Source organism: Osmerus eperlanus, chromosome 12 (assembly GCF_963692335.1).
Source record: "Osmerus eperlanus chromosome 12, fOsmEpe2.1, whole genome shotgun sequence".
NCBI lineage: Eukaryota > Metazoa > Chordata > Actinopteri > Osmeriformes > Osmeridae > Osmerus > Osmerus eperlanus.
Genome location: NC_085029.1, coordinates 11,491,799 through 11,514,707, shown reverse-complemented (window position 1 = coordinate 11,514,707; position 22,909 = coordinate 11,491,799). Strand labels below are relative to the sequence as shown.

Below are 22,909 nucleotides of genomic sequence, written 5' to 3'. Positions count from 1 at the left end.
TACTTGGCCTCCATCCTGTATGTTGACATTTGACTTTAGAGACCATAACTATAGATTGGTATCAGCAGCTGTACATATAACTAGATATAGCTTATGCTTAAAACCACTGTTTACTGGACTAGGGAAAAGACTAGTGGTTAGGAATGAGCTTTTAGCCATAAATTCTCAACATAGTGTCACTACATTTGATACTATGCTGATTTGAAACTCCCTTTACAGAAGTAAGATGTGGTCACTTTCAAGGATAGAAAGTGCAATCCATTGTGTGGGGAAGTCTTGTTTAATATCCTCACTAAATGCTTCAGTTGGAAGTCACTGATCTATATACCGTAGTTATAAGGAACCGTAATCTGTGAGGACTGTACAATGGATAACTGAAGAAATTGTTACTCACTGTACATCCTATAGACAGGTTTAACATACTGTATATATGAGAGACTCATTCTCAGGCCATCTTGCTCCTTTTGGCGGTCTTCTTGGTCACTGCAGGTTTTGGCGTCTGGCTCTTACGGCCTTTGGATTTGGTCTTGACCACTTTGACCTGGCGAGGGGTGTTAAGGTGAGCTGGCTTAGACTTGGTGGACTTGGGGGTCTTGGAGATTTTTGTAGGGGCGAGGGTGGAGGAGGAGGCAAGGTTTTCACCCCCTGGGCAGGCCTTGAAGACATGGACATCTTTGACCCTCTGATCCCGCAGCTCAGGTGGATGGGCACAGGTGGCACGCACCTTCAGGTTGACCTTCTCTATCCATCTTAGAGAGAGACAAAGTGGGTTTTTTATGAAGCCTAGACACAATATATTTTTTTGTAGCCCAAGTACTTTCATGTCTGCACGTGAGGGTATAAGGCTTTGTAAGGAGGAAGATGAATAGAGATGTTGGTGGAAGCAGAGACCGAGAACGTGTGTGTGTGTCTTACATGCGCAGGGGCAGCAGGGGGCAGTCACACAGCAGAGGGTTGTCAGCCAGGTTGATGACCTCCAAGCTGGTGAAACTGTTAAGGTCAGGCACCTCCTCCAACTGGTTCCCCTCCAGGTACAAACTCCTCAGACCTGGGCCCAACCCCGCCAGGGAGTCCTTAGACATCTGGAGGAGAAGTGAGGAAAGACAGTGAGGAGGTGAGGGAGGGAGGAAGATCAGGAAGAACAAAGATTTCTGTCTTTCTATTTCCCCTCACCTTCTCCAGTCCCATGCCATCTAGATAGAGATCCTTCAGCACCCTAGCCAGTGGCTGGAAAGCTTGCGGCCCCACCCAGCGGATCGGATTCCTTGACAGACGGAGCTCGCCGAGAGTCAATGTCTTTCCCAGAGCATCCGTGGGGACCTCATTCAGCTTGTTCCCACCCAGATGCAGCGTGTCCAGGTCCGAGGCCTGGTCCAGGGCCCGGGGGGCCACACTGTTAATCGAGTTGGAAGTGAGGTAGAGGCCCCTCAGCTTCTCTGCCCCAATTAAGATGTCTGGCTCCAGCTTGGAGATGGAATTGTGCTCAAGGTGCAGGGCCAGCAGGCCGGGCAGCAGCTTGAAGGCCCCCTTGGGGAAGGTGGTGAAGCGGTTCTTCTCCAGGTGGAGGTAGGTGAGCTGTGGCAGGCCCTTGAAGGCTGATGGGCTGAGGGAGGTGAGCTCGTTCTCAGACAGGTATAGGTAGACCAGCCCTTTCATCCCGTTGAAGGCTCCATCCTCCATCTGCAGGTTACAGGTCTGACATTTAGTCTATGGCCATTTTCTCCAGGGTGACTAACAAAGGCATATGCATGCATACTTGCATTAACAATCATAACGAAAGGCATTCTGAATGATAAAGGTCAAAAGGGTGGTCATTGATTCACCTCCACAATCTTGCAGCGTTGGAGATGGAGGGACACCACCTCAGCGACACCGGGAAAACTGTTGCCAGGAATGTAGTGGAAGTCATTGCCACGGAGATCAAGGAGTCGAGTATCCGGTGAGAAGCCGCGAGGCACTTTTGTGTGGCCACGGTTCTCACAGGAAGAATGGTGGGTATCACCCTTGAATGGGGGTGAGGGAGGGGGCAGAGAGAGACAGTATGAATGGGTGGATGAGTGAGTCAGGGGGCTAAGGGTGGAAATACAGGGGTTAAGGTTAGTAACCATCCGTAACAACACACACTAACAACTCACCTCACAGGCACAATTGGCGGGACACTTGACTTTGTTGTCTGGCTCAGGGGTGGGGGGTGGGGTGACCCTGCTCTGCTCCTCAAACTCTGCCTTCAGCATCGCCTCCTGACTCTGGCAACGCAGTTCAGAGGGGTGGATGGCCTCCAGACTCTCCCCAGAGAAGTGGGCGGGGCCCCCGCAGGCCCCCAGCAGCTTGACCTTGCCCCGCAGGGCCCACTCCCTCAGGGGACGCAGGTAGCAGTTACAGTAGATGGGGTTTCCTGCCAGGTTGAGACGCGCCAGCTTAGGGGAACCTGTCGGGTAGAATGACAGTTGATGTGATGGGAGATATGATGGGTTGTAAGGATAGGGATTGTGTTGTGAGAGTGTACAGTTCTCCCCCAGCTGCCTGGTCCCACCTGCAGAGAAGGGTTGCAGAACACGTAACTGGTTGTGGCTGAGATCCAGGTGTACTAGGTTGGGGGATAGGGACACAGCTGTGTTAGCCAGGTCTTGAAGAGACATATGGTCCATGAAGAGGTGGGTGACCTTGGCCATTGACACTGTCTCCTCCCCCAGGTAGGTCATGGGGTTGTAGCCAAGGTCCAGACGAGTGACCTCTGGGAGTCTGGGTTTATGGAAGTTGGGGGACGTGGTAGGAGAAATTGAAATAAAGACAGACAGACACACATAAATGAGGAAGATGGTTAAACGGCCCTGATAAAAAAGAAATACACATGAGATGACTAACGATACTAATTATCTGCTGTCTCAGGCCTCACATCTGTGAGAGCAGAATCCCCATGTCATCTAGTCATGAACTGGCCAAATACGTGGTCAAACTCATCTCATACCTAGTCATGGTGTCAGTGGGGAAGAACTGCAGCTCGTTGTGGTCTAAGCTGAGACGTGTTAGAGTGAAGAGGCCAGCGAAGGCCTCGGTGGCAAGGTAGTTAAGGGAATTGTGAGTGAGACGCAGCCACTTGATGTTCTGCAGGCCCTGGAAGGCCATGTTGGGGATGTAGACCAGCTGGTTGTGTGTGAGGGAGAGCAAGTTAAGGAATCCCAGCTGAGAAAAGGCTCCTGGCTGGATCTCCTCCACGCGGTTACGGTCGATCAAGAGCTGCTTCAGAGAAGTAAGGCCGTCGAAGGACTCCTGGAAAGGAGAGGAGACAGATGGTATTTATCAATAGAGCTGCAATGAGCAAAGAAATCAAAAGATTAGAGAAAGGCACATGTTCTCAAAGCAACCTTGAAATGGAAACTAAAGAACCCATTCCATTACCTGCCTAAATGGACAATCTCTCTTGTTATTTGACCTAGAAGGAAATCTTGACTGTATTAAGAATAGCCTTGTATCTTAAATATGCTCTGGCCTGAAAGCATGTGTGTCTGTGACTTACCTGGTACAGTATCTCAATGTTGTTGTTTGCAAGGTTGAGGAAGACGAGGCGGCCCAGGCTGCGGAAGGCGCCCTCCTTCACGGTGCGGACGTTACAGCGCTGCAGCGTGAGGTGCGTCAGGTAGGGGGTGTGCTTGAATGCCCCTGTGGGCAGCGTCTGAATGTCATTCCCTCTCAGGTCAAGCTTCACCGTGATCTGGTGGTGATGGGGAAAGATCACCAAAGTCAAAGTCAGGAATCCAACAGAGACAGAAAAAGATGGCTGAATTCTAAAGGTTGGTCTCTTGAGTTTCAGTTTGGGTGACATTGCTTGGCAACTGCAGCATGTATTCCAGATTTTGTTTCATTCATTTGTTATATGATGGTGGTTATGCGTCATGATATACCTCATCTATTGTGGGAGGCACTTCGGTCAGATTCTTGTTGACACAGGACACAGTGAGTTGAATCTGGTCGCAGAGACACTGCTTTGGGCACTTGGCCAGGTGCACCCCTGGAATGCCTGACAGGAGCAGTACCAGTAAGGCCCACCAGGCGGAGGGACAGCCCATGGAATACATCTTCTGAAATAACAGGTCAGGAACACAGCAGAAATCCAACGTTCATCCGTTTATAAATCAGCATACTGTTTCGGATGGATCTTTTAGCCCTAATCTGGCCTCAATTTGATTAATCGGATTTCAAGAGGTCTATTTCGAATTGGGTTCGTTTTTTGCCAATCGTTGGTGCAAGTCATCGGTGGTATACGTCCATTCCCGGTGTTCTGTCGATTTATCCAACCTTGTTGGATTTTCCTACCGTACTGTATATGGATGACCCTAGCCCCCCCCCCCCCCCCCCCCCACACACACACACACAGGGCTCAGTTATGGGAACATCATAACTGTAGCTAATTCTCATGAGATGTAATCACTTAATTCTGCACTATTGGTCGGAGTTTTAAATGTGTTGTGCGTATTTAGTTGATATTATAACAATGGGCGAAGGTTAAGGAATTAAGACTAACCAAACAGCTCTAGCCTACCAAATAGTACATGCATCAACAACTGAGATGATTAATTCCGTTTAGGCCTGAACCATATCCCAGAAAATCTTTACAAATTCTTGAACACACAGGATGAAAAGGTCTCAAACTATATAATTACTGTTTTCGTTTTAAATCCCTGTGGATCTTAATAAGAGCTTTAATAAGAGCATTATTGATGTGCAATTACGAATTCAGAACAGAAACAATGTGAGGAGAGATTTCCCTCGGTAAAATATACCTGAGCCCAGGGATGTGAAAATGAATCCGTAGAACAAATCCTTTCTAGACCTACCAGGTCTGTGCGCAACTGACGCTGAAATTGAGTTTTAACACATTATCACAAAGTTGCCCCCTTTCCAAGTGTTCAGGTCGCCGTGAAGAGAGAGAAAGAGGGAGAGAGATGAAGTAAGAGAGGGGGTAGAAATGAGAGACGGCGGAATTTCCTAGGGCAAAGCCTGTGTGTGTGTCAGTGTCTCCCAAGGGATCAACAGTTTAGACCGCAGTTGAGCTGGCGCGCCGGTTGCGCACAAAGACGCGCAGTGTTTTCGTGCCCGGCACCGAATCACTGCAGCTGAGTGTCTCCTGTAAATACACTGCGGTATGGTGAACACATTTTTTCACAGAAGCTCTTCACGGTTACCTGGGGATTCGAACAGGGCATACATCCTATTTATTCTATAAATCGAGGAGTTGCTTTTGGAAACGCTGTGTGTAAATGAATCTGACATATAATTAACTCCATCTCCATCACTTTCTTGTATTTGTCATTTTAACCTTCTACTTTACAGTCAACAGTGGTGATCACCACGTTTGCAGCTAACAAAGATAGGATACTCACTTTTGCTCGGAGTCCGTGGCCCGTTATTCTACTTCCTTCTTTTGTACTGCTGTTGATTCTCTCACGGTTTCTGGTCTACCTCTCCCGCTCTTCCCCCGACTGACCCTCATCCAAAACAAACTTTCCTTATCCCTCCATTCACTCAGAACCCCATCTTTCGACTCGATTCTGGTGAGTTTCTAAAGTGCGCCTGAGTTTGCCTGAGCCTGTTGAGGCTTAAGAAAACAATAACCTACATCCCGCGGCTTGTAAAACCAGACAGGCGGCTTGTTCAACGAACATGATTAATAAATACAACCTGCATGACAAATATTACTCACGTTACCAAACTCAGAAACTCCTTAAGTAAATAAGAATTGCCAAACAAGTTGGAAAAACATTTTTATTCCACAAGTTACTACTTCAAATACAACCATAGAAATATCCATATATGCCTCATATACATTTTACATTCAGTATGTTATACAACTAGTCAATGTTAAATCAAAATTAAGTTTTACAGCAATAAAAATTATTTCTAAATGCCACTTATTTCCCCATGTTCATTTACATCACAGTATAGTATCCTGAGCTCAATTGTTGCAGCTGTGTACAGTGGCCTGCACACACATGGTGTGCTGTACTGTAGAGGTCTGTGTCTATAGGAGGAAATGCTCATGCATGCAGCCCATTCCTTCTCACAGTTTAATGCACAAATGATTTGACCTGGTTAAACCCAGCTGGGTAGCCAAGAATATTACTCAAGTATATGGCCGTCAAAGCCAGACTCCCATAATAACCTAGTGCTAAAGGTTAGACAACAACAACAACAATAATGAAATAACAGTGATGTGTGTAGACAAATTAAAAAGCACAAAATTATTTTCATTTCTTCACATTGTAAATGTTTCCCTTTTTTTTTTTTTTTTTACTATATTTGTGGATGTGGTTTTTAAGTTCTCTTTCTTATAAAAATAGAAGTAGCAAAAGCAAGTACAAAAATAAAAACAACAATATGAAGACCGTAAGTGAATGAGTTATCTTCAAGTCTGAAGGCTTTTCAGAAAACCCAGTTAGAGTGAGGGTAAAGTTTAGTCCTCATCTTTAGTTCAGTGTAGAGTCTCTACATACAAGGCAGTAGACAGGAATCAATCAGTGCAGCATGTGCGTGTGTAAGAGGCTGGAGCAGAGTGCTGTCCTATGGGTGGGCACTAGGACTGGGCACGGAGCACGGCTCAGCACTGTGGAGTGCTCCTCCTTTCCAGAGTGGATTTGAGGCTCTCGGTGGCATTGCTGCATGACTTCAAGACTTTACCACACCTGCAGGGTTCCCATAGATTAGGCAGCTGTCATAATCAAAGGCTTAGCGACAATACTGCAATTTCAGCACAGCAATGTCTACAAGGCCATCACTATACATCATTATGACATCTACATAACAGTTCTAAAGTTTGAACAAAATTAAAATTCTCTAACTGGTATTGTGACATCATCAAAGGCGTCTAGACAGGCCATGATGCAATTAACAAAAGTAGAATATTGCAAGGGTCTTATGACATCACAACGGTGTCTAGACAGTCCTGAGTCTGGATGCATACCTGGACACAAAGGTGAGCAGCAGGGAAGCGTGGTCTTGAGGGAAATAGTCCTGTTGGACAGCATGCTCCAGAGCCAGCAAGTGACCTGGGAACACTTGCACCTTCTTTGCCTTGCCCTCACCCTGACCACAGAAAGACAATGAGAAAGAGAGTGGATAATATCAGGCTGGCATAAAGGTCTGCTTTAGCTCAGTCTAATCTCATACATAAAATGTCACTTTAAAGTTTTTACCTATTTTAACCAAATTATTATTATTTTAAAACAGTTTTATGGATTGAGAAAATCCTCAAAATAAAGGATATTGAAATTACCACCACAACCCTAACTCAACCAATACACAAACAAGGGTTTGTAATGTCTGATGTAAAACCATAGTCCTACAGTTCTGTAACAGGTATAATAGCTGTGTACTGGAATAAACCTAGAGCTATTCAGGATGCAACATATTTTAAGGGATGTTTACTGCAGCATACACATTAACTTTAGTCTGTACTCGGGACATTAATGGTACCTTGAGAAGTCCCATCATGACCAGGAGAGTGGACAGGAAGCTGTAGGTCTGAAGAGAGGAGCCAGAAAAGGCGTTTTTCAACAGGGCGTCTAAAGGACAAGAACACTATTAAATGCTTCATGCTTGTGTGAAGTACAAGAAAGATGGAGAGAGACAGGATGTGACAATAAGACACGGTGGGCCTTCATATATTTGGTTTCTCACCGATGGTTTCCAGAACAGCTCTCTTGACCTCCGTTTCCTCATTGTAAACAAAGGAGACTTTCAAAAAGATGTTTGCTGCCTTGTCCGGGTCTGACACATCCACCTGGCAAAAAAAACACAGCGATTTACTCCCACTACGTTCTCACCTGGTGTGGATGGTGGTGGTGGGGTTGTCCCTGGTCACCAGGGGGCCTACCTGCTGCTCCAGAAGCTCCGCCCTCTTCTCCCCCAGTCTGATGAAGCTCTCAGCTGAGGGGGAGCTAAGAAAGGACTGCACCTCCAGCATTGTCTGAAATGATGCAGCAGAGTTTGGTTAAGAGGATAGATTCAGCGATGACAATATTCTACTCTTCATGGTGGGTAGAACATAGGTGACAGGACAAGAGGACAGTGAAACTGCTATGGTATATAGCACTTTGATTGGGGCTTCTTGGTACAGGAATCTGAATGAGGCAGACTTGCCGGGTTCTCTGGCTTGATACGGCTGCTTTCTTCACTTGACACTCCATTCTCTTTTGTTTTTTTGGCATCATCATCCTCCTCCTCTTCTTCATCCTCCTCCTCTTCTTCTCCGTCCTCATCTTCGTCCTCGTCTTCATCACCAGGCTCTCCCTCATCATCACTACAGAGAAAGCACATTCCAAGACTGAATCTCAAACTAATGTGAACAGGTGTACACACAGCCCCTCACAGCCCCTTACACACCTGAGTGATGCCAGCAGGTCTGCTTTGTCCATGTTCTCCAGGGTCTCCTTCAGGGCCTCACAGCCCTCCTCCCCCAAACAGTTACCTGAGAGTGCAAACAAACACAAAACACCAGTTACCCGAGTGAACATGCAACAACATACAATAATCCACAACAGTAGCAGTACATCACTAAAGATTTGTGGTCAGTAGGTGAAGTCGTTTGATATGTTTTTGGACACAGTTAAAATAGTGTAGACTAGAATAAGCACCATTCAGGTCCAGTTTCACCATGTGAGGTTTGTCCTTTACAGCCTGGGCCACCACCAGGGCAGCTGCCTCTGTGATCTCCCCAAAGGACAGGTTCAGCTCCTGGAGGCGGATAAGAACACTCACGTGGATACATCCATGTGTACTCGATAGGAAGACACTGTATGCATAACCAATGACTTCAAATGTGCACTGGAAACCGCAGCCGACACACACAAATGCTGACCTGGAGTGTATTCAGGCCCTCTCGGAGGACAGCCGAGATGGCGATGGCTCCCTCAGAGCGGACCAGACAGTCCCCAAAGTTGATCACTTGAACCTTCTGCAGGTGTCTCAGGGCCTGGAGGGGAGGTGGTGGGGAAACAAGGGAGAGGGTGGGAGGTGAAGAGGACGTGCCAAACTAAACCAACACAGTGCTGATTAGGATGCTGAGTGAGCGAGTATACCTGTGCCATGGCCAGTGCTCCTCTCTTGGTGAAAGTGTTGTCGTTTAGGTTCAGCACACGGAGGTCAGGGTTGTGCTGCATGGCCGTTGCCAAAGCTGTCACCCCCGGGTGGTCGATGCCATTCTGGGGCATGTGCACCTCCTCCAGGCTGCCCATCAACTGGACCGAGAGGTAGAAGGAAGAGGATGGACAAGGAGGCAAGATAAGGAAGATGGATAGAATGTAAAAAGAGTAGCATTTGATACCACAATGTATTGAACTGTGAGATCTTTAAGTGAGATCTTTGACAAGATAGGTAGAGATATAGCAACGTGTGCGAGTGTGTGGGTACCTGAAAGGCCTGGGCTAGGGCTGTGGCTCCCTCATTCTCTAGTCGGTTCCTGCCTGCGACAAATACCTTGAGTCTTAGTGAGGTACCAAGGGCAGAAGACTGCCTAATGCATTCTGTTAACGCTGCAGCCAGGATCTGTCAACAACAATTAAAATATTACATTATAACTCATTAATTACAAAGACACAGGACTATGTTCACCTTTGGCCCCTATGACAGCCTAACCTCAAGTAGAACGAGAATTATTTTCTTGGCATACTGTAAAATATTGAAGAAGGGTAGTAAAACTGATGTCATGAACATACAGGGTTGGGGTTCAATGTTCCAAACACAGAGAGCCTAGTCTACAACTGAAACCACTTCAAGGAGAATATCTATGTACATCTATGTAGTTTAGGACTATGTCTAATCTATGTAGAGACTGCAAAAATCCACCCATACACAGTTTGCGACTCTCGGCCACCTCACCTTGCCTCCTCCGATACCGATGCCACAGTTGTTAAGGTGGAGCTTCTGTAGTGAGTGGCAAGAGGGACTCTGGAGCAGCGCCTCAATGCCTTTCACTCCGTCAGGACCAAAGGCATTGTCACTCAGGTCCAGTTCCGTGAGTCTGGCCCCAGCTGTTATTATTGCACTGCCTAGGCATCTCTAAGTGTGGAGTGTGGGGGCAGAGACAGCAATCAGTACACATTAAGTTCTGTGTATGTGACAGGATTATTATTGGTAACTCTGTTATGGCCCTGACCTCCTTAAATAAATGATTTATAACCAGTTCAGTTCCAGTTCAGTTATTCACCAATGCTGTGGGGATTTCAGATCGTAGTCGCCCTGTGAACATGTCACTCCAATGGCATCTCTGAGAGAAGGAAGACATAAAGCTTGAATTAATAATTAAACCAAATGAAGGCTTGTATCATTTAAATTACAACCTCTATTTACCAACACTGACAACCGTTTAATATAGTACTTGTGGTATTTAGAAAAGACATAATCACAGACTTGGTTAGGTACCTGAAGCTGGTCTTTTCCTTCCAAGGCCTTGGCGATGGCTTGAGCTGCCTCCACTCCCACCGTGTTCCCCTCCAATCGTAGTGCTCTCAAGCCATGGTATTGTTTTATCTCAACCACCAGATCTTTCACTGCATACACAGAAACACAGACATAATGAGTAAGATACCCCATTGATTGACAGTTTAAATTAAGCTACAAGGTGTGTGATAGTCAGAGGTGTGCATGATACATGGGCTGTGATGTTACTTAATGAATAAAACGATGTTGAACGGTCAAATAGGGTTAATTTTTTTTACCAGACTCTGCGTTGTCCAGCTTGAGTCCCCGGCCCTTGTAGCTCAACTCTCCATCACCAACATGTGTCTTGGACAGCGCTTCAGCAAGCTGGGCTATCTCCTCAGAGGCCATCTCTAGACAGTACATGAGAACAGAATGATGTAACGTTAAAACGATACATTAACAACTAGCTACCAATTCACTACCTGGCCACCTGTTTTATTAATGCCCAATAAAATAATAAGAAGTAGCTAACGTGAGCTACACAAGTGAAAGCAACCAGTTTGGCTAGTTTCAAACGTTCGCACGAATATTGTTATTACCCATCATGTAACTACATGGTGTATACATGTTGATATGTAAAGTTGAAAAAGCCTTACTTTTATTTTACAGTATGTGAGGCAGGTGGCTATAATTACTTTCGTATTCGTCACAACGCTGTCTCCCACTCCCACGCCGCGCGCTTGTTTCTACACTCTGTGACGTTTTCTTCTTCTGCGGTTTCAAACGGGCACCCTCAGGGATTTGTGCCGCCGTCTGTTGGGATGGAGTTGTATAAAGAAAATACTTTTCAAACTTCTTTATATACAGTCTGTTTTCAACCCTACTTAGTAACCCTACTTTATAGATAAATAAAATGTTCTGGCTGACTGTGTTCAAATGTATGCGCTTGGACCACGGCAATGGTCACATCAAGGAACTCACACAAAGTATCAAAAGTTCCATAAGAATCAGCTGGCTACACACGTGGCTGGCATTCAACTATTAGAAGTCGATTTTTACAAACCTCACAGAAGTGTATTGTATTGCAGGTTGTGTATTGCAAGTGCACCACAACAGCCCTGCGACCAAAAACAACAACAGCACATCTTCACACACCCACTCTACTACTTTGTTGGCTCTTTAGGACCCACTAGTGTCCAAGCGCCGGAACAACTATAAACTTGAAGCTGTGACAGCCTTAACAGAGCAGCTAGATTTTTAGCAGTTGTAAAAAATAAACTTTTACATGTTCTGTCCAAATACTGAAACATATCACAGGATACTATGTGTCTGGTCGATTAATATTTGACAGTTCCCTGGACAACTAGCTAGCCATCTACCCTTGATGCAAAGCCGTACAACAATCTCTGAGAACCGTGTGAGTATCGTAAGCTTGCTTCTAGCTGAGTAGCTAGCTCCTGTAGATTTTTTTTATCTACTTTCATACAACCCTGCACACAGTAGCGGCTATGAGAGAATCTCTGTATTTCGGCGCTCAGGTTTATGTAAGAAATGTAATGTTGACAGCAATGTTTTTACGGATCGCACTATAGCATTCTTTTTTGCTTGCACTGCTAGCAAATGCGCTTGTCCACTCGGAGTAGATTGCGAGATTGGGTTACTATCGTTTGGGTTAGCCAGCTACCAGTTGTACATCATCATTTTCATTGCATTTTGAGGGGCTTGAATGAAGTTCAATTGCTAGCATTTGCTGTTCTTATATTTATATTTGCATTGGATCTTTCAGCCTTGTATGTGTGGCTCGTGTGTGAGCTAGGTAGCTAGCGTTTCATCCCAACGAGCAACAGTTAGCTAGCCAGCTACGTGGGTCGGCCAGTTTTGCGGTGTGTTTGGTTTTCTTCTTCCCGGAGAATGAATACGCAAGCGCGAGGGCATGTTATGATGACAGGCCTCGGACTAAGAAAGTTGTCAAAAGCTATTGTCTTGTGTGTCACATTTACAACATTTAGACACATTACATTCACACCGATATTTCTACTTTATTGCATCATAAATGTATAGTTTAAGTTTACTAGTAGTCTTCTAACAAGTCATTGTATTTTCACCCTAAGGCCATGGATTCAGAACGACAGAAACGAAGGGAGGAGATCCACAAAGCTATGAGCTTTATTCAGTAAGGATGTATTTTCAAAATGCATGGCCTTTTAAAGTTACTTAATGTATTGGTAATAACAAACATGTTCTCTGCCATCACACACAGACCCATTCTAAACCTCTCACTCTTGTTTACAGGTCCTCCTTGCCATTCCCGGAGCCTGAGGGTTATGAGGTATTATAGAGATATCTGTTGTACATATGAACTCATTAATTATAATAAGACACCTACTGTACATCACAAACTTTATAAGTTCTACAATATCAATCGTGTCCTACATTTACACTGTATGGCCTACGTGTTATCCACTTATTTTCACATTAATCTTACTCTTATCTTGTTCCCATATCTCTCATCTCATAGTCTGATTTTTATTATTCTTTCTCTCAGGCATTTCTGACCCAGTTGGTGTGTAACTTGCTGGACGAGGGCAACATGGTGTTCCGGGATGGGGAGTGGAGGCAGGCAGCCCAGCACTACAGTGAGGGGGTGAACGTGGCGCGCTATGCCCAGGCTGAGGCTCTGGTCATCCCCCCTAAGCTGCTGGAGAGCCTTTACGTCAATAAGGCTGCAGCACACTATCATATTGTGAGAGGCTAAATTATTTCAACCGGACATAGATAAGCACTTTCACTAATGCAGTCTAAATCTAATTTAGGAAATCTGTTCAGCTTTAACACCCTGCCTTCTTGATCTTCCCACGTACTGCCTCCATATCTTACCCCCCTATCCCCTCCTCCACCCGCTTCTCACAGGGGGAGTATGAGCGGGGCGTGCAAGACTGCGACAGCGCACTGTGTGTGTCTGAGGGCAGTCGTAGAGTCCTCTACAGAAAGGCTCTCTGTCTGAGGGAGCTGGGAAAGTTCAGGGAAGCCTATGAGTGTGGCACAGGGTGCCTGCTCACCGCCCCACAAGTAGGATTTCTCATAATGAATCAATCATAACCATGAAAACCAGCTGTGGCTCCATCCACTGCTTGTATTTGTATTCAGTTTCTATGTGTCTCTACAGGACAGGCAGGTGAGTGAGCTGGCCCAGGACCTGGCCAATAAACTGGGTTTGAAGGTCCGCAAGGCCTATATCAGTGCTCAGGTGAGACACAGTTACTTGACCTCCTGCATCTCTCCTGCCAACCACCCTGTGTTGCTTCTTCGCAAAAAATGTGCCGTGTGAATGAAAGTTTGAGCTGTAATTGACTGACCGTCGTCGTGGTTGACTTATAAAATAGAAATTAAGTATACCTCAGTGGCTATGTATTATGGTGGAGAAGGGTTAGGGTTAGAAGTATGGTGTCCTTCTACACTGTATCCCGTTGCTCTCTTTGCAGGTGGAATCCACATCACCAGGAGGGGAGGGCCATGGAGACAACTCTCCGCCCACAGGAGAGGTGAGAGTCATGCTCAACAGCACTGTTTGCTGATGCCACTTGATTAAAGTATTAACTAGCTAATTGATGGCACTTTTTTAATGTAGCTCTGCCTTCACTTATTGCCACAACATAGTGATTGATTCTGATGAGCATGTGTGTGGAGCAGTTTAAAATGACCTTGTCTGTGTCTGTTTTAATCCTTTAGACGTCTTCCAACGGTTTAGAGTCTTTAGACATTGGACCAGGTATGGCAACGTACATAATATTGCATATTTAAATATAATCCCATTTGATGTGTCACTTTACACTCTTAATCCTCTATCACATTGGCAACACTTCCATCCTCTTTTCTCCCCCCCCCCCCCCCCAAACCTTTCTCCCCATCTCAGCTGACCTGTCCAGTGCCCAGTGTATCCCTGCCCCTTTAGCCACGCCCATCCCCGTCAGCGATGACCCCGCCACCCCGGTGGTGACCCCATGTGCTGACCTGTCGGAGAGCCCCAGCAGCCAGGGACAGGCACCCATGCCCTACTCCGTGCCTGTCTCGGAGCACATGGACACCATGGAGGGATGCAGCGTCATGAACGACCAGCTGGACAGCCTCCTGGACTGCATCCCCAAGAAAGTCAGTGAGGTCAGAGTGGGATGGAGGGGTGGAGGGAGCAGGAAAGGCAATAAGGGAGCGAAGGATAGAATGGCAGTCGGGGGTTCTGGGGGTCAGTAGGGATAGAAAAGGGAAAGAATGGGCAAGAATAGAGGGGTTCCATACATGTTTTGGTAGCTGGGCATATATGTGCATACATGTGTTAATAATATCTATCCCCTCCCTCCCTTCCTCCACAGAGCCCTGTCCAGGGCGCCATCCCCACCAACCTCCCCAACACGGCGGTGGGCCTGCGCTCCCCATACGCCTCCAACCTCCCGGCCCCCTCACCCCAGCTACCACCTGCCTACTTCAGCTCTTCCGTCAGCCAAATGTCTCCCCTGGAACCCTACCCTCCGCTGGGTCAGAGAGAACAGCGGGAACAGAGCTCCAGCCAGGTGCTGGATGTCCTGGGCAGCTTCTCCCAGGGAGCTGGGGTTGGGGAGGCTGAGGGGAAGGCAGGGGTTGGAGGGCTGGACTCCCTCTCAGAGTACACCCTGCCTGGTAAGTTACTGGATTGGTGCGATTAGAGCCATGCGTAGAGTTTCAGTTTTCCATTGGTTCATGTCTCAATAAACCAAGGATTTCTTCTAAATTTGGCTTCTGCAATTTCTTTGAGATGGTCGTTTTAAGGCAGCATTTGATTTCTGGAGATTCTGGCATAGTATCATAGATAGCGCTTATGTAAAAAGGTATCAGTTAACCAGTCCTCAGCAGCCAGCAGCTGTTGTAAGATCGGGTGGGTTTTTGACCTTTGGTCCTTTGTGTATACGTGTGTAACTTTTGGGTATTTCTGTCTCCAGGGGGAAGAATCTCGCATAGCTTCATTCCAGGGATACGCAACCACAACTCCTCTCACACAGTAAGCAGTTTTACGCATGAACACACACACACACGTATACGTACGCACACACATGCACACTCACATGACACTACAGTAAGCCATTTTAAAGAATACACTATGCACCCAAACAAACAATACATTCCTGAAGCAGGACAGTACACTGTATATATGTCAGTATGGATTTTGGGATTGTCCAATAATTAGTTATCATAGCAATATCTTAACAAAAAATCCCCACGTCATGTGTTCTGCCTTGTTAACCCAATCCTAATGTCTGTGTGTGTGGTTCTGTCTCCATCAGAACGGTCCTGCGGGCACCAACCTGTCCCTGCTCTCCAGAAACCCCCTGGCCACCACGCACGAGTTCCGCCAAGCCTGCCATGCCTGCTACAGCCGCATAGGTCAGTCCTGGCTCACAGCCCTGGTTACTGTCCTCCTACTGATCTATGGCCTGATCCCTCCTCTTGCATTTTTAAGTGGTGCAAAAAACCTTTTGTGGAATTTCATTATGAGGTTGAGTTATGTCAGTCAAATTGACAGTATTTCTGATCACAGAATAGTACTATCAATAGTACTTCTAGTAACTGCTGTTCTATTGAGATCCCATCCCCTTAGAATTAGTCAGTTTCTATGATGTTACATCTCGTAGCTGTGCCTCCCCTCTCCAGGTCCACGGGTCATGGACTACCAGTACCAGCCAGAGGCGGCCCACCGCTGTAAGAGAGACGTTCTGCTCTGTCGCCTCAAGAACACGGACGACCCCACCTGGAAGAGGGTCCGACCCAGGCCGGCCCGGAACAACTTCCTGGGAGCGTTCGTGCTCTGCAAAGGTACGTGGTACAGTGTGTGTGTTTGTTTATATAAATGTGCGGTCGTTTGTGTTACAGAAAATGAGCCTGGCTGCTGTTGTAGGTTAAGTCCCACCTGACAGTGGCCAGCCATATCGATGTAACTGAATACATTTGAAACAAAGAGCTTTGCGTCCATGGCAGTATGTCACTCATCCCTCCGTCCTCCACAGAGGTGCAGGAGCGTCAGGAGTGCCAGTATGGGGAGAACTGCACGTTTGCGTACTGCCAGGAGGAGATCGACGTGTGGACCCAGGAGAGAAAGGGAGCCCTGAGCAGGGAGCTGCTGTTCGACCCCCTGGGCAGCACGGAGAGGCGGGCCCTCAGCGTCACGCGGCTGCTGCAGCTGCACATGGGCATGTTCATGTTCCTCTGTGAGGTAGGGGCTGGACACACACACACACACGCATGTTCCAAACACACTCACACTTTCACAAATTGGCAATTCCGTGTGACCCAGTCATATGTACGGACGCCACCCACAGGTGTGCGCCAGTGTCTCCTCCTCCTCTCTCACCCTTCCTCCTTTCTCTCCAGGAATGTTTTGACAGTAAGCCTCGCATCATCAGCAAACGCAGCAAGGAGAACCTGGCTGTGTGCTCCAACCTCACCGCCAGACACCCATTCGACGACAACAAGTAAGCACACCGCTGGATCCATGTTCGTCTCCTAGGTGTTTCTGTATTCCGTAACCATCCTCTTCTCTGTCTGGCAGTGCCATTTGTTGTATCTCATCTTTACAAGCTCTTAGTGGTAAACGTAATTGTCAGATCTAATCTCCATCAGACTGCTGCTCCTCATCAGGCGTCTAGCCTGCCAACCTTCATTCTTCTGTCCCCTCTCTCTCTCTCCTCTCAATTGTTCTTTCTTCCCTCCCCCCAGGTGCCTGGTGCACGTGGTGAGGTCTGCCAATGTGCGCTACAGTAAGGTACGGCCCCTGCACCCGCTGTGCCAGTTTGACGTGTGTCGTCACGAGGTGCGTTACGGCTGCCAGAGGGAGGACAGCTGCTCCTTCGCCCACTCTGTCATCGAGCTCAAGTGCTGGGTGCTACAGCAGGACACAGGTCATTCAAACACACACACACACATCTTTCTTTATTACACTCAGGGTCCAGATACACAGACTTGGTACAAGGGAACATCACGATGATGATGGAATGACTTATAGAATGGGTATCATCCTCCATGTCTACCTGTGTCTCAGGTATTACTCATGAGGAGATGGTGCAGGAGTCCAAGAGGCACTGGCACAGGCTGGAGCAGAACGCACAGAGGCAGAAGGTGAGGCTGGCCTGGGGCGCCGCAGGGGGCAGGAGGACGGGCCCATCTCTGGAAGCCCATCTCTGCTTTATTACAAATAACTTTTGGAAACAAGAAACAGCGTTATTGTTGTCGTATGTGAACACATTTTTCTTGTTCCATCTCTGTCTGCCTCTCTTCCCCCCTCAGCCTATACACATCCCACACCAAAGCAGTGGTTTTAGTGGTGGAGGAATCGGGGGAGGTGGAGACGGTATGGGAGGAGGTGGTGTTAGCTCAGGGGGATGCCTTGCAGGAGGAGGAGGAAGAGGCAGGGGGCTGAACCTGAAGATGAAGTTCGTGTGCGGTCAGTGCTGGAGAGACGGTCAGGTCAACGAGCCAGACAAAGCACTCAAGTACTGCACTGCCAAGGCCCGACACAGGTGAGGCTGCATCAACCACACAGCTGATACAGGATTACGCTGCACTCAGAGGCCATGGAATGACTGTTATTTCTCTGTCCCCCATTCCCTCCCTATTCTCTCCTCTCTCTCTCTCTGCCCTGGTCCTCTGTCCCTCCCTCCCTCCCCAGCTGGACTAAGGAGCGGAGGGTGCTGTTAGTCAAGTCGTTTGAGAAGAAGAAGTGGGTGGTAGTACGACCTCTGCCTTTCTCCCGCACCTACCCACAGCAATACGACGTGAGTGCTCCTCTAGCCCTCTTTTCATTATACCCACAACAATGCCATGCCTCCCCCTCTCTCTCTCTCTTCTCCCTCTCTCTCGTCTCCCTCTTTCCTTGACCTGAGTTTTTCCCGCCCTTCGGTCCAGATGTGTGTGCACGTGATGAAGCAGAAGAAGTGCCACTACATCGGGAACTGCTCGTTCGCCCACAGTCAGGAGGAGAGAGACGTCTGGACGTACATGAAGAACAACAGCTGTAAGAACACCTGTCATGACTCTGCACTTTTTGGACCCATCATCACACTGACCCTCCTCCTTCTCCTCTCCCAATCTTTTATCTCTTCCTCTCTCTTTCCTACCTCCCCTTTATTCTCCACCCTCTTTTTTAATTCACAGTGAGGGACATGCAGCAAATGTACGACATGTGGCTCACGATGACCAATCAAAACAGGCGCACCGATGGATCGCTCATGACCCCGCCCCCAGAGGAGAAACAAGTCTCCATGACAACAGATTACTCAGAGTCCATGGTAAGGGGAGTGGCTGGTGTGTGTGTGTGTGTGTGTGTGTACACGTATGGACATCTGTAACTGTGTGTGTTTGTGTTTTCCAGGGTGGGAGGCGGTTGTCAGAAGGGGGAGAACTGTAATGGTGGTGGTGTTGGCCTTGTAAGGTAGAACGACAGAGGAGACACTACGCTACCACAACACACTAGCCCCTGCCAGCCTGCTATCAGTCTGGGCACACACACGCACACACCTCTGGGACAGTGTCTCCCTTCCCCAAGCACCTGATAAAGCAATGCCAAACAGGCTCACGCACACACACATACACACACACACAAACAGACCCATGACTAGATGAGTGTATGTAAGGAATAGCCATTCTTGATTTCAGTGTGAACCTGAGTGTATTTTCCAGCATATGGCAGGTGTTCTAAACTTGACACAGAAGCCCTTCCCCCTACAGTAGGTATCCACTGAAAGTACATGAACCACCAGGCAAAGAGTAGAACTTTCCAGAAGCCCTTATTCCATAGATTATCGCTCTATAAACGGGTCCTTGTTATTTCAAGGGGGCTACATTCTACAACCAAATCCTACCCCCCTTCCCTTCTGGGAATGTAGAGAGAGGGAGGAGAGACAAAGAGTGAATTCTTGGACAAATGTTTTGTTCAACATTTGGCCATGGGAGTGGTATTTGGCTCTATATGTCTGCCATATTGGCAGAGGACTATGAATGTAAAGCCTAACCAGGCCTTTGATGAGTAAGTCAAACACAATACAGTTGTGGAATGTATTTGATCAAATGTAATGATAACCCCCCCCCCCCTTACAGATGGATTCCGTGGGACAAGGAACACATAAAAAGCCCTACCATAACCCTGTTATGCACTGAGTGGTCATTAGAATGAGGTAGCTACTGTTGGCATTGGAGGGTCACAGGACTACGGTATTGCAGGTCCCTGTATATCTACAGCCAGAGTTTGAAGTATGACTAGTTGGAACAATGACAAACAAGAAATAAGGGTAAAACCTTTGGCCAAAAAACTAATGTTTTGAGCCTGAATAATTAACATACAACAAACATATGGGAAATTGACACCTCATTGTTGCAACTCTTCACATTTACTACTGGAAACGCCTGCACCTGTACCAGAGTAAAGGCCTGATTGTGTGTAGCCGGCCCTAGTTGATTATGATCTCTTGAAGAAAAGAAAAAAAAGAGCGATAAATAAAATCAAGGAATTGAATCCTCACAAGATTAAATCTAGTCTGTAAAGAGAAATACAAACTACAAATCATCAAATTTGATTGAGTGATCAAATGATGACAACTGTACTCACAAGTTAAAAGTGGAAAGACAGAAAAGCATTTGTCATTTTTATCAGTTCAACTGAGGCCGCTATATAAAGAGAACTTGCCCTTCAAATGTATACCTGTGCTGGTCCCTGAGGGAACACTGATGGGGTAGTATTAGAGGAGGAAGTGATAAGCATCATATGATGTGCCTAATATACAAGCACACACACTCACACACAAACTCATTTACGTGATGAAAAAGGCATGGCTTGTCTAGCCAGGACTTGTCATGGCAAGCACCTGCAGTAGACATGGGATGTCTGTATTCATGAACGTTATACACACATTATATATATATATTTACAGATATTGGTATACTACTAATGATAATTGATAACTTAGCAGTTAAGCTTAATTAAATATAACCTGAACCTTGTATTGATTACATAGAACCTCTTGTTATTGAGCTATGCTATATGACATGTATCGCTGATCTAGATGACTATAGTAATTATTTTGCTTCTGTGAGGGCCATTCCAGGGGCACATGCTCTCATTTTGTGGAGACTGTTTGAATTAAAGGGGGGGGGGCAGAAGATTGCAGAAGATAATGCATCCCCCTCATCTGTATGAGTCAAGTCTTTTTAGTTAAGGCTAGAACAACAAACTCTACTTTTCCTATAAATGCTTTGGGAAACCTTGGGAGCCTTACTTACCCTACTGAACACACCTGTTTTCTTCATTTGTAAACCAATCAAATACAATATGTGAGGAAATCATGTATGAACGCAAGAAACACCAGCTAAATAAACCTACCCAGACTGTTAACTGACAGAATAACTGTCTAATCAGAATAGTCATAGAGGGGTGAGTGGGAGGGACTAGCACTGGAATGGCCCAGGTATCTGCTTCATTGAGGGATTGTATAACTGCTACTACTATTATTATGATGAAGATGATGACGATTAGGATTGCTATTATGAAAATGTCTATTCTCCCATATGCTATTGATATACGTATATGTTAATTGCTATGTATAACTCTCTCTTTATATGTATCCATGTATGAAATATAATACTTTACAGTAAATGGGCATCTATGTATGCAGGCAGGCAGGCTCAAACAGGAAGACTGAGCACATCAAATCAAAGCTGCTAACACATTGTCTTTGTCTTAAAATCCCATAGGCTGTAAAACATAACTGTCCAAGTATAACCGCCACTAGACTGGTAAATAATTACAGACAGTGGGAGAATATGTCAGACTTGGATGTCCAGTTGTCTAATGTGAAGGGGATTATTAGAGTACATTTGTGTTACAGGTTGTAATACCAGCTTTCTACAAGGTCAATCAGTTTTATAAAAGAATGTTTGATTCATGTGCATAGCTGCACCTGAATACATATTCTCTCATCAGGGCTGAAATACCTGCAATGTTAATGTCAGTGATGACAGCTCACATTGTACCTGCGAAGACAGATCATGATCAAGAACATGCATAGACGCCTGTATACGTCAGTATAGCGCCTTATTCAGTATACCTAATATAAGATGAAATATATATCCCTATTGTATAATCCTACTTTCTCTATATATGATACATATACTGTATACCTATTATGACACCTAGACACTCTTATAAGGTATTTAGATAAGAGGAGTTGGCAGAAGGTGTTTTTAGTTTTCCCTGGTTGCTGTCTGAAGAGGTCAAAGGTCAGTGTCTGATGTAGTAATTTGCATATGACGGCTGAGGACTACACGTTCTCTGGACAAGTATAACTACTGTGTCCAATTGAACAGTTTTAAGAACCGATAACGTTGGTCCTAAACCGGATCCTAATTTGACCTTCTTTGCATTTTCTGAGAGGTTAAGATGGGTGTAAGCAATACATTAAGTTTATTCACCATTGGCTTGTTATAGAGTTGCCACCATATCGCTTCTACTTGTTCAGTCTGCTCAAAACTCAGCAAGTGCAGAGGGAGATGAGGCTTATGGGTAGACTTTGGACTGGATGTTGTTTCTGATAATAGAACCGTTGGCACTTCACTCTGCATTATTTGCAGTTTCTGATAATAGAACCTTTGGCACTTCACTCTGCATTATTTGCAACAGACATCTGTGAGAAAACAAGGTGGACATGGAGGTAGAGATGAGAAGAATTCAACTGACAGCAGCTGTTGTTTCGGAGACTCATGATTTTAGTGGAATATTGCACATCTAATTGTCCATACAATAGTTTCAGCCTTGTGGTTGGAAGAAGGCTTGAGAGTCTCACTTTAAATTTAGTCCTCAACTTAATAAAACAGATGCCGGTAAACTCTGCTTACTCCTTGTTCATGTTGATGCCCTACACTAAGACTGTGCCTCACGCTCCTTACGAACCACAGTGTATTTACATACAAACATGCATACAAACACACGCACACAAACTGACACAGAATTAATACAAATCCACAGTTTACCTTCATGGTTATTGATCAATACTGATTAATTAGCAGCTTGAAACGAGGGTTTTAAGAAGTGGAAAAAATAAGGCCTCTTTTTGTACTGTATTTTTACATTCTGTTGTTTTTCTGACTTTCCTTCTACTCTTCCTCCCTGGTTGGAAGTGAATTATGATCACAAGTGGACCAAATCTCTTGGAAGCGTTTAACAATAAACAGACAGTTTTCGAAATGTTTTGTTTATTTCACCCACAATTTTCTTCAAGAAAAGTTATATAATTATTCATCTGATGGTAGAAATGATAATTGATGATCAAATGGTTCACGTCACGTTCCCTGTCCTGTCCACCTTCTACTGTTTTGAACGTAATTTTGAGGCCAGAAAAAAACTGTAGAAAACTTAACACATGTTAATCGGAGGCAAGTTGGCGAAGATGTTTGAAAAAAGACCGTATTACCTGCACCGTAC

At 45.9% G+C, this 22,909-nt stretch overlaps 3 protein-coding genes across 10 annotated transcripts; 1 reads left to right on the top strand and 2 right to left on the bottom strand.

Annotated features, from left to right (window-relative positions):
- Positions 1-31: 31 nt before the first annotated feature.
- chadlb (chondroadherin-like b) lies at positions 32-5,608 on the bottom strand. 4 transcript variants are annotated; one of them, XM_062474886.1, is made up of 11 exons: positions 5,382-5,608; positions 4,782-5,125; positions 3,903-4,079; positions 3,518-3,712; positions 2,969-3,270; positions 2,534-2,742; positions 2,136-2,428; positions 1,824-2,003; positions 1,174-1,680; positions 916-1,082; positions 32-749 (listed from the first exon to the last, which is right to left on the bottom strand). In XM_062474886.1, the coding sequence occupies exons 3-11, from the start codon at positions 4,074-4,076 to the stop codon at positions 446-448; spliced, it is 2,331 nt and encodes a 776-aa protein (XP_062330870.1). In that variant the 5' UTR covers positions 4,077-4,079; positions 4,782-5,125; positions 5,382-5,608; the 3' UTR covers positions 32-445. The 4 variants fall into 4 exon arrangements, with proteins under 4 accessions (XP_062330870.1, XP_062330872.1, XP_062330871.1 ...); XM_062474888.1 differs by having other exon boundaries at positions 3,903-4,076; XM_062474887.1 differs by lacking the exon at positions 4,782-5,125.
- Positions 5,609-5,746: 138 nt separating this feature from the next.
- rangap1b (Ran GTPase activating protein 1b) lies at positions 5,747-11,222 on the bottom strand. Of its 2 annotated transcripts, none has more exons than XM_062475458.1 (16): positions 11,073-11,222; positions 10,713-10,826; positions 10,417-10,544; positions 10,202-10,261; positions 9,874-10,053; positions 9,406-9,540; positions 9,075-9,233; positions 8,855-8,968; positions 8,631-8,730; positions 8,380-8,464; positions 8,137-8,296; positions 7,871-7,963; positions 7,675-7,777; positions 7,471-7,559; positions 6,959-7,080; positions 5,747-6,680 (listed from the first exon to the last, which is right to left on the bottom strand). In XM_062475458.1, exons 2-16 carry the CDS (start codon positions 10,822-10,824, stop codon positions 6,596-6,598), a joined length of 1,725 nt encoding a protein of 574 aa, XP_062331442.1. In that variant the 5' UTR covers positions 10,825-10,826; positions 11,073-11,222; the 3' UTR covers positions 5,747-6,595. The 2 variants fall into 2 exon arrangements, 1 of the variants encoding a protein (XP_062331442.1); XR_009931938.1 differs by having other exon boundaries at positions 6,665-6,680; positions 7,471-7,518.
- A 406-nt stretch (positions 11,223-11,628) lies between these two features.
- On the top strand, positions 11,629-22,318 carry zc3h7bb (zinc finger CCCH-type containing 7Bb). 4 transcript variants are annotated; one of them, XM_062475259.1, is made up of 22 exons: positions 11,629-11,833; positions 12,528-12,589; positions 12,709-12,745; positions 12,962-13,159; positions 13,327-13,485; positions 13,583-13,663; positions 13,899-13,958; positions 14,146-14,185; positions 14,330-14,565; positions 14,784-15,087; positions 15,387-15,445; positions 15,729-15,828; positions 16,096-16,257; positions 16,449-16,654; positions 16,813-16,913; positions 17,158-17,339; positions 17,480-17,556; positions 17,725-17,957; positions 18,107-18,212; positions 18,343-18,451; positions 18,592-18,725; positions 18,809-22,318. In XM_062475259.1, the coding sequence occupies exons 1-22, from the start codon at positions 11,801-11,803 to the stop codon at positions 18,842-18,844; spliced, it is 2,715 nt and encodes a 904-aa protein (XP_062331243.1). In that variant the 5' UTR covers positions 11,629-11,800; the 3' UTR covers positions 18,845-22,318. The 4 variants fall into 4 exon arrangements, with proteins under 4 accessions (XP_062331243.1, XP_062331242.1, XP_062331244.1 ...); XM_062475258.1 differs by having other exon boundaries at positions 14,330-14,574; XM_062475260.1 differs by lacking the exon at positions 11,629-11,833 and having other exon boundaries at positions 12,534-12,625; positions 14,330-14,574.
- The last annotated feature ends 591 nt before the right edge of the window (positions 22,319-22,909 follow it).

What these genes read in the sequence shown, in the direction of transcription:
- chadlb (XM_062474886.1), bottom strand. Translation starts at nt 4,076, where the DNA reads ATGTATTCCATGGGCTGTCCCTCCGCCTGGTGGGCCTTACTGGTACTG. An exon ending in ACATTGAGATACTGTACCAG is followed by an intron (nt 3,271 to 3,517) that starts GTAAGTCACAGA and finishes TCTCCTTTCCAG; the next exon opens with GAGTCCTTCGACGGCCTTAC. An exon ending in CCCACTGACACCATGACTAG is followed by an intron (nt 2,743 to 2,968) that starts GTATGAGATGAG and finishes CCATAAACCCAG; the next exon opens with ACTCCCAGAGGTCACTCGTC.
- rangap1b (XM_062475458.1), bottom strand. Translation starts at nt 10,824, where the DNA reads ATGGCCTCTGAGGAGATAGCCCAGCTTGCTGAAGCGCTGTCCAAGACA. An exon ending in CTGAAATCCCCACAGCATTG is followed by an intron (nt 10,054 to 10,201) that starts GTGAATAACTGA and finishes CTCCACACTTAG; the next exon opens with AGATGCCTAGGCAGTGCAAT. An exon ending in GGTGAAACTGGACCTGAATG is followed by an intron (nt 8,465 to 8,630) that starts GTGCTTATTCTA and finishes TTGCACTCTCAG; the next exon opens with GTAACTGTTTGGGGGAGGAG.
- zc3h7bb (XM_062475258.1), top strand. Translation starts at nt 11,801, where the DNA reads ATGCAAAGCCGTACAACAATCTCTGAGAACCGT. An exon ending in GGTGCTACAGCAGGACACAG is followed by an intron (nt 17,340 to 17,479) that starts GTCATTCAAACA and finishes CCTGTGTCTCAG; the next exon opens with GTATTACTCATGAGGAGATG. An exon ending in ACTGCCAAGGCCCGACACAG is followed by an intron (nt 17,958 to 18,106) that starts GTGAGGCTGCAT and finishes CTCCCTCCCCAG; the next exon opens with CTGGACTAAGGAGCGGAGGG.